Source organism: Vespa mandarinia, chromosome 2 (assembly GCF_050613455.1).
Source record: "Vespa mandarinia isolate Hongniang chromosome 2, ASM5061345v1, whole genome shotgun sequence".
Lineage (NCBI taxonomy): Eukaryota > Metazoa > Arthropoda > Insecta > Hymenoptera > Vespidae > Vespa > Vespa mandarinia.
The window spans coordinates 6,879,591-6,889,898 of record NC_140811.1 but is presented as its reverse complement, the minus strand read 5'-3'; the positions used below and the strand labels follow the sequence as shown (position 1 = coordinate 6,889,898).

Genomic DNA, 10,308 nt, shown 5'->3' with positions numbered 1-10,308 from the left:
TATTTTAAGTTTAATTGTAGTAAAGTAACTTTCATTAATTTTATTAATTTAGTGATATTAAATATCATTATTATCCTATATAAAAAATTATATTATTGATAAAGATTTTTATCAAAAGAATGTAATATCACATAATAAATTGATCTATACATATCTATTATAGTACATGTACACTAGAGGGGTGTGTAGAAGTGCTTGCGTGCGCTATAGGGTCGCAATTTAAAGGGAGGGGCTACTTGAAAATGGCTGATACGCACAGGGTAGAATATCTGGTAAAGAAAAAGTGACGGTTCCTGTCTTCCATACTGACCAATTGAGATTCTTTTATGACGTTTGATGCAAATATAGTTAATTAATAATTATTATGAGGCGTTTACGAAACAATCTTCGTGTACTCCTAAAACCTCCACCAAAAACGGATACAAATCTTCCTCCTGAAAGGTAAAGTATCTTTGATTATGATCGTTAAATTATTATTCGTTAAGTAACGAAATATATAGATCAAGAAATCTTATTTTTCTGTAGTAATGTAAAATTAATGATTTTATATTATTTAAATAAATTTAAATATAAAATCAAATTTTATCTAAAAAATTTAATTTAGAAGTATATTCTAATATTAATTTCACTTACTATTGTTACTAACTTACTAACTTACTTAAATGTTATTTTCACTTACTTTTTTCATAATTAATAATCTGTTTAAATTTTTTAATGAACTTTAATTATAAATTATATATAAATATCTAATATATATTCTCTAATATAAATAATACTACAGTATATTACAGAAAAGAAATGTTATAAATATATTTATTAATAATCAATTTTATATCCATAGATTAGAGCCTCCTTTTAATAATGTGAATCAAAAAAATTAAGAAACCAAATATACGGAAAAAAAACACTCGAGGAAGATGTCTGGGTCAGCTTTAAGAATTGCATTTTTCCTTTTTTTGGGATTTTCAACAAGTTTGTTAATATTTAATAAAGTAGATGCTACTAAATCTATCAGAGCTGTAAAGGCTCGATTGAAAACATCTTATTCATCATGGCGTATAGTGGTATGTCTAACTCAACCACAAACTCTCTATAAGATGGATTTTCAAAGATCATGGGAAGAAGCCAGATTAGAATCATCATCTCAGACAGATATGGAAGTATCTTATATTGAAGCAAGAATTACACCATTGACAGATTCTTTATCATATTCTTTGTCATTATTAAATAAGTTTTGCACAGACATCGAAGGTGGGAAAACAGTGTTGAGTCTTATAATAGGTGGAGGTTCAGCAGCTAGATTCCTTGTTACAGCTGCTACTGCCTTGAATCTTCCAGCTTTATGGTTACCATTTGCTCATCGTGATTTTCTTCGTCAGGTTAGCAATTCTCTATTATTTAAATTTCATGCATTAAATAATAAGAATGTATATTTACTTTGTATTTTATTATAGGGTAATTATGGTTCTTTTGAAAGTCGTATAGGTTCTAGTTCTAAAGAAGTTGGTGCAGCAACTGCTGCATTAATGCACAGAGCTAATTGGCATGCATTTACACTATTGATTGATACAACTTTGCTTCCTGTATCTCATCTTCTTCAAACAAATCAACCAGTATTAACACCTAGAGTAATCATTCATCTTCCAACGAATGACAAAACCTTGATAATGAGATTAAGAAGAGTAGCTGCTGAAGGGGGTACTGGTGGAATCGTAGTGATGGGTTGTGATTTAAACAACGCAAGAAGAATACTTACAGTGGCTAGTAAATTTGAAATGCTTTCAGGAAGATTTTTATGGCTCTGGTTAGATCTTAGAGCAGAATTAAGACCTAATGAACCAAATATAATTAGTTCACATATCGTTCATAGTTCAAGAGCATCAATAGCAACGAATGGAAATTCTTCTCCATTAGAGAACTTAGAGCGCAATGTAAATCTTATACCAGAAAATCAGTTACCTTTAAATTCTTTACCAAGCTTAACGAATGATATACATAGATTGCAAGAATATAAATGGCAAAATGAGAGGACCATAACTAAACGGGAAGAAAAAACATTTAATTTTGATGATGAAGAAGTTAGAATAATGGATAAGGAGTTAAATTCTAAAAGTTTCATGCCAGTTGGAATGCTTGCCTTAAGACCTTCCAGTATAAGAATAATGAATGGTGATACCATATTATCTAGAATATTAAGAGAAACATCACAGGCATTGGATGAAACACTCTCTGACACAAAACCAAAGATGAATCGTCTTAGAGAATCTCAATTAAAAGAACATTTTATCCCAGAATGTTTTCCACATCCAAATGCTAAATTTTTAACAAATGAAGTAAGAGAAAATTTTTCTAGGATATTAACACATAAATTAAAAAAGTCGATGGGTCAAATCTCTAAAGATAAGGCAGAATTTCAGTTATTAAATTTGCAAGCAGTGAGATATCCTGGAAATAAGACTCAATTAAGGTTTATAATATACTTTCTTAATTAATATTTTAATGCTTGTCTAAAATTAAAATTTTTGTATAGATGGACCAAAGTGGGTACTATCAAAGGAGGAAAAGAAGTTCGTCTTGATACAATAATTTGGCCAGGTGGTGGTATTGTTCCAGCCTACCTTGAACAAGGTGGAGAAAGTATTGGAATGCCAGTATACCGCATAGTAACTGCACTAGCATCGCCGTTTACAATGGCTACGAAATTACAAGAAGGACTTTGTTTAAGAGGATTAATTTGTCGTCATGGAAACACCATTATGTGTTGTTATGGATTAAGCATAGATTTGATGTCCTTAGTCGCACGTGAATTGGGATTTCGTTTTGATTTGTATGTTGCTCAAGATGGTTTGTTTGGAAAAAGGAATGGCAGAAGTGGTACATGGAATGGTATAATGGGAGAATTAGTTTCTGGACGTGCACAATTGGCTTTCGCAGCAATGAGTGTATCTGCTCATAGAGCAGAAGCAGTAGATTTTACTACACCGTATTTTTTTAGTGGAGTTAGTTTTCTTACAGCTCCAAAATTAAAATCAGAGATACCCTTATTTGCATTCCTTTTTCCATTTAGTACAGAATTATGGATTGCCGTATTCACTTCATTAAACTTGACTGCAATAGCAGTAGCACTGTATGAGTGGTTTAGTCCATTTGGTCTTAATCCATGGGGTAGACAACGAAGTAAAAATTTTTCAATAGCTTCTGCTCTTTGGGTAATGTGGGGACTTTTATGTGGTCATCTGGTAGCTTTCAAAGCTCCAAAATCGTGGCCTAATAAGTTTTTGATCAATATTTGGGGAGGATTTTCTGTCATCTTTGTAGCTTCATATACAGCTAATATAGCTGCTCTTATCGCAGGCCTTTTTTTTCATTCTGCGGTCAGCAATTATCATGATAAAAGTGTGAGTATATAGAATAACTTGTACAATTGCAAAGATGTCTTCTAAGTTATGAAGTTTAATCCTTTATAGAAAAAAGTATATATTAAAATATATAAGTATATATTTTATAATTACAGTTGTTATCACAAAGAGTGGGTGCACCAAGAGCATCTGCGGCTGAATATTATGTACAGAGAGCAAATCCTCAACTATGGTCACATATGGCGCGTTATTCATTATCAGATGTTGCTGAAGGTGTTGAAAGATTAAGGAATGATAGTTTAGATATACTCATTGCAGACACACCTATTTTAGATTATTATCGTGCAACTGACGATGGTTGTCGTTTGCAAAAAATTGGTGACACTATTAATGAAGATACATATGCTGTTGCCCTTACAAAGGGTCATCCTCTTAAGGAAAGCATTTCAAAAGTTATAGCAAATTATACTAGCAATGGATTATTAGATATTTTACAAGAAAAATGGTATTTATTAAAATTTACTATAATATTAATTATAATAGAAAATTGAGATTCTATCTATATTTGATAAATTTATAGGTATGGTGGACTACCTTGCATACATGGTCGGGAAGGTATGGATACAGGCCTAGAACCTGAACAAGGTGGCCAGCCTCGACCATTAGGCGTGGCTTCTGTAGCTGGTGTGTTTTGTCTTCTGGGGATGGGTGTTGTATTAGGAGCTATTATTCTTGCTGGAGAGCATCTATTCTATAAATATACATTACCAAGGCTAAGGCATAGATCAGAAGATTCTATTTGGCGTAGTCGTAACGTAATGTTTTTTTCGCAAAAACTGTACAGATTTATTAATTGTGTAGAGTTGGTTTCTCCACATCATGCTGCAAGAGAATTAGTACATACTGTTAGACAAGGACAAATTGCTTCTCTTTTTCAAAAAAGTGTGAAACGAGTAAGTTCTTACTTTTACAAGAACTTTTGTTTTGTTTCTATGTATCTACTAAGTATCCCTGTTTCAGAAGGAACATGAACAACGTAGACGTCGTAAAAGTAAGGCTCAGTTCTTTGAAATGATACAAGAAATACGAAGGTATTTAATCTACTTGCAGTTGCTAAATTAGTAATGTGGACTAATTTTAATGTTCTTTCTTTCTTTTTTTTAATAGAGTACAACAAGAAGAAAAAATAGAAATTGTACACGAAGAACCAGAAACAGTAAAAATAGTAAAAGAAGAAAAAGTAACAAAAGGAAAAGAAAGAAGTAGAAGTAAAAGTCCATTGATGCATAGCCCTAGGAGATCAGAAAAAAGTAGAAGTTCTACCAATCTGTATAGTTCTCAGCTTGGGTTATCTCCTGTCAACCTTGAAACGATGATGAAACCAAGGGAATTTACTCTCAGTAGCACTAATCTCAGAGCTAGAAGTCCGTTGGAAACTGTAGGTCGTAGATTAAGCCATGGTGACGGTGGTTCTCCACCACCACACCTTGGATCTCATTTTGGTGGTAGTGCAACATTAAGACCTTTGATGTCAACGAAAAGTGACTCAGCCAGTGGTGGTACTCCTTCTATGAAAGGTGAATCTGCAGGTGGAATACCAACGCCAAAGTATTCTCGAAGTCCAGCAAAACGGGGTCAATCTTTTCCAGTATTTGCTACTCTGAGACCACCTCATTCGTCTACTCATCATACCTCGAAAGGTGCTGCATTGTTATCGCCAAATAGCGAATTAACATCTGCTATAGGACGTAAATTATCTCGTGAATGGGGTTCTGGAACTGTGGATGTAACAAGATCATCAGAAGCTATTAGTGGTGGTTCAACATACACATTAAATCAGGAAACAACGCTATCTGTTGAATGTCCAGAAGATGATAATAAAGATCAGGAAGAAATTTTACCTATTAAGAAACCTATACGCCGCGCCAGAAGTCATGAAAATCGAGATAGTGGAAAACTAATGGTAGATCTGCCGTCGCCAAGATTAATTGCTCAACCTATAGTGGGCGGTCGATCGGTAAGCGAACGAACCAAAAAACAACTTGAATCAGAACTGAAAGCGATTTTAAGTGCCAGAGCTCATCACCGCGATTTACATCCTCCTTGATAGATTGAAATTTAATGGTAAGAGATTTTGAAAGCACCAAGCTTTGAAGATCGTTGCCTCTGAGGGGCATTGATTGATTTAAGCAATATCAGATTTATAGGTCAATTTATAGAAGAATCTGCCAGTTTACAGGAGGACTAAAAAGTAGGCCGTGTCAGGAGTCACATAACAAAGCAAAATTTGCAAACAAAGAAATTTCTTTGTTTGTCTATACCTTGTTATGTACATTGATAATATAAGATATAACTGATAAAAAGTGCTATAAACTTGAGTAGAAACGTCTTAATAAGTAGTATGTACACAAACATTAAAATATTTTCTTGTTGGCATTTTAACTCTACATTAACCGTCACCCTGGTTGAGTCTCTCTTTTAATTGCAATGGTATTAGATATTGTGCTTTACAGTATTTCTCAACTAACATTTCATGTACAGTGGCAACATAAAGAGAAACAAAATTTTATTCAGTAGTGATATAGTAATCATAATTCCAATAATATTATTAATAAATAATATATGACGATAAAAATTATATGGTTTTAATACAGCATATTTAATCTTAGAATAAAATCGTGCAGAAGTTATCAGATAATTTCAATTTTATTGGAATAACCCACAAATTTCTAGATTAATAATAAACATTTATAAAAGTTGAGAAACACTGTCCCATTGAATTTTGCTGAATTGGATTGCATACTGCCACCTTAATAATTCTTGTGATTGAAGAAAAGAGAGACTCACTTAATGGACTGCCGGCGTAGAATGACCACTTACTAAAATATATGATCAATCTTACAATCATTGCGCTTGTTGATTATAAAAATCAATGGCTAATGAGACTTTAATTAATCATACAATCATCACATTGTTCGTAAAAATTAAGTATCTAAGAAATCATTACACCAAAGATTTTAAGATCAAGAAATTTTCACTAGAAATTTATTCTAATTTTGAGAAGGTAGCAATGCAACTAATAAGTAGATTAATACTATAAAGAAATATTGTTAAGTGTTTGTTGCAACGAGTCATATACTTATTATATATGTTTTGATGGAGTATTAGAAGAATGAATAATATTTATTTAAAAAAGAGAAGTTCTATTGGTACATGCGTCAACACAAATCTGATAATAAAAATGAAATAAGATATAATTTATAGTCAACTAGCACAGTGACTTTTTAAAGAACTTATTCCAGTTCAAAAAAATGATATAAGTTAATGATTTTTAATAATACGATGACACATATTGTATATATTATTCTTAGTTAATATTTTTTTTTATTTTGCTTATATATGTAGATTCTGTTGTAAATTATTACTAATATGATACATTACTAATATGATAAATTATTACTAATTTGAGATATTATGCACTTATATAAAAAATAAATTTGATATTAATTTATTATGATGTAGATTAGGATATATATGTATTACATAATATGAGGACCAAAATATATATTTGCAATATAAACTATGTTGTGTGAAAATATAAGTATATTAATAATTCTCTTTCATACAGTTATGTTATATATATATATTAAGACTTATGTCTAATATAATCAGTACTTATTATCTATTGTAAAAAAGTATCTGTGCTATGATGATCTTAATTTTTGGTTATATTTTATTAGAATATATATCTATTATTTCTATTACCACTGATATATGTACCAATATGTTCTTCTCTACAGGAATTGTACATGAAATGTAATTGGAATTGAGAAACTATTACACACTAATGTGTGAACATTATCCTTATGTAGATATCTTTTGAATCAAATAAAGGAGATAAATTTGTTTGCTTCAATATTTTAACTTATTGTTAGATCTATAGAGCGTATATACGAAATTAAATTAAAAAATTAATTTTAAAAGATTCATAAGCGAGGCCTTAGGAGTAGTCGTATCCGCCCAATACTTTACCTAAATAATATGAAATTTAAATACTCCATTACTAAATATATGAAAATAGATATTTAGTTTAAAAGTTCTCAATTAGATGTTATATTAGAACTAATTAAATTCTGAAAATTTTAAATTGTAAGTTATTACGATTGTATGATGCACGAATTTTAATGAATGGATAAAAGAAATGGCTGGTGTTAAACGAAATTGCACCTTAACTTTTATCATTAGATATTTGGTAGTAGTCGTGTACAACTGTTGTATATTTTTATTTAATTGCATGTTAATAATACACGACTGGAATGAATGAAAGTATGTACTAATTGATCGCATTATTTATTGTTGACATAATATATTCATCTAAGATCCTCTGGACATTATTATAATGCGTTTATTTTGTTCATATTATAATTAATGGTAATGAAATTTCTTTATCCTAAGAAATGATAAGGAACTTAATTTTTCAGTGCTTCCCAAAATAGAAACTTCAGAAAAAATATCTCTACCAACCAAATTGAATTACTCCAAATATATAATATTTATATAGTATTTAACCCAATTATGAGCGATCAAAAAAATATAGGGTGTCAATTTTGAGCCACCCAAGCCTAAAAAATCAAAAATAGATTTATTAATTTTAGCTATAATTGATTTATAAGAGGATTCTAGACACGATTTAGCGCGATATGCGATTAAATGTTTTTTTATTTATTTATTCATAATAGATATTGTGTATAACACATAATATATGCATACATCTTTTACCTGCTAATTAAACAAACTCGCAATCGCACTAAATTTTAAACCGAATTCTCCCTATCTTTGTGCGCCAACAAGACATTTATAATTTCGGAAATATTGCAAAGATAAGAGTGACAAGTACCTATTTGATTGATATTTCTTATCGATAAATTGTAGAATTTATAATTAATTGGCAGGAATGCAGTTGATATGTATAATATTCGAAGGTCGGCCTATTTAATGTACAAAAGTGAAAGTACGGTCTTACAAACATACCCTACAGAATTTTGTTTCTTTTTACAATATTTATTTAGTCTTGTATCTATCTTTGTCTTTCTCCCTGTAATTTCATGTCTTATAAGGTATTCTGCAAAAAAATAAAAAAAAACGAGTACAAGTTAAACTTTATCTATTGTTGTATTATCTATTATTCGGCAAACTCTAAATAGGATTAATAAATGGAGATAATAGATAAAATATTAAGACATCAGAATGAAAAATAAAATTCAGTAATTGTAGACAAAAAATAAAGAAAAAAATAAATATATCTATTTATGCGGGATTATCCCGAACGCACGTGTACGCACATATATATGTAACAGTTGAAGAACTACGCCAGCATGAGTAGGCGATATTGAGGATATTATAACTGTATCTCTAATAATTGTGGTATTATATCCATTCACTCAAAATGGCAATAAGATTGTTATATTCTACGACGCACTGCCACATTTTTAAGCATGTTCAAATTGTTTTTAAAATCTTGCCAAATGATAATTATCAATCAATATTATGTAACGAATGGATGATGAGTATCAAATAATAAAGCGGGAAACACATGCGATTGTTATTACTAAATGAATGAAATTTTTCAATTCGAAATTATATTTTCACAATATCATAATTACACTTGAAACATCACATTAAATAAATCAGTGAAATTCCTTTTTGGTTTTTTCTATTTAATATGTTACAAATGACAAACTATGTGTTTCCAATCGATAAAACTGATTACAACATTGTATTAGAGCGTAGTAATTTTGCGTTTAATATTGTAAATCTTATCTTACAGATAAAAATCCTAATATTATTTTCGGATATTATTCGTAATGTTATACTTATTAAGTTAAAGATAATTTACGATATCATTTACGATTCAATTTGATTCTTTCTTAAAGTCGTGTTATAAAATTGATTTAAGTCTAAAAAGATCGTAATACCTAAGTTTGCTGTGCAATGTATCTGTCATTTTAGAAAGTTTTATGATTTTTGCTCTTCACGTTTTATTTGCGATAATTAAATTTTTGTTAAAATAACAAAATATATTTAAATATATATTTAATAATAAACTTCGAATATAAACGAGTAAAAATAAAAGAAGAAAAAACAATAAATCGATTGCTAATGCTAAAGATACCTGCCAATTTATTAAAAAAGAAATGACTGGCAAGATACATTGAATAGCATAAAGTTCCTCTTATCGCATTTAACTTGTTGGCGTACTCTGTTAGATTAAGTTCCAAGTAAAACCTACCTCGTCTCTCTTGTTACGCCTACTATTATATTACTACTACCACTAAAATACTAATACTACTACTACTAACATTACACTACTACTTATTACAACGCTGTTATTGTTGACGAGAACTCCATATTATTAAAGAATAAATATATTGTCTGAAAATATTATTTTTCAATGCCCTTCCAATATAATGTAACATTTAAATAAATATAAGAATAGCTTAATATTAACCGAGTATCGTAATGTAAATATAATTGATTTGTTCAAAAGTATTGTAGAACACAAAAAAAAGAAAAAGAAAAACCTTACGAAAAATAAACTTTTTAAGAAAAATATCACTTGATATATGTCTAGCGATGTCTACACTCTTAATGAAGATATTAATGCAATCTAACGATATAAGTTGGGTTCCAAATGAGAATATAAGACAAATACGAATAAAAGAGAAAAAAATGTGAAGAAGCTATTACATTAGTTCTATACTGTACACGTTGATTTATATGCTATCGATATAAACGGAAAAGTAATTTTGCAAGTCACCGTGAGAGTCGTCACGATGTCATTCTCAACTTCTCATGGTCGACTTTTGACCGCGCATTAAGTTACAAAGATCAAAGAAAGGGAAGAATGAAATCGTTTTGTTTCGTTATTGGATAAAAGAATTCAACGAAA

General features: G+C 30.0%; 1 protein-coding gene across 3 annotated transcripts; it reads left to right on the top strand.

Annotated features, from left to right (window-relative positions):
- Positions 1 to 236: 236 nt before the first annotated feature.
- Positions 237 to 9,969, top strand: LOC118439723 (uncharacterized). 3 transcript variants are annotated; one of them, XM_035861706.2, is made up of 9 exons: positions 237 to 441; positions 842 to 1,379; positions 1,455 to 2,467; positions 2,531 to 3,398; positions 3,515 to 3,864; positions 3,940 to 4,312; positions 4,380 to 4,450; positions 4,527 to 5,483; positions 5,559 to 9,969. In XM_035861706.2, the coding sequence occupies exons 2-8, from the start codon at positions 918 to 920 to the stop codon at positions 5,464 to 5,466; spliced, it is 4,077 nt and encodes a 1,358-aa protein (XP_035717599.2). In that variant the 5' UTR covers positions 237 to 441; positions 842 to 917; the 3' UTR covers positions 5,467 to 5,483; positions 5,559 to 9,969. The 3 variants fall into 3 exon arrangements, with proteins under 3 accessions (XP_035717599.2, XP_035717601.2, XP_035717598.2); XM_035861708.2 differs by having other exon boundaries at positions 4,383 to 4,450; positions 4,527 to 9,969; XM_035861705.2 differs by having other exon boundaries at positions 4,527 to 9,969.
- The last annotated feature ends 339 nt before the right edge of the window (positions 9,970 to 10,308 follow it).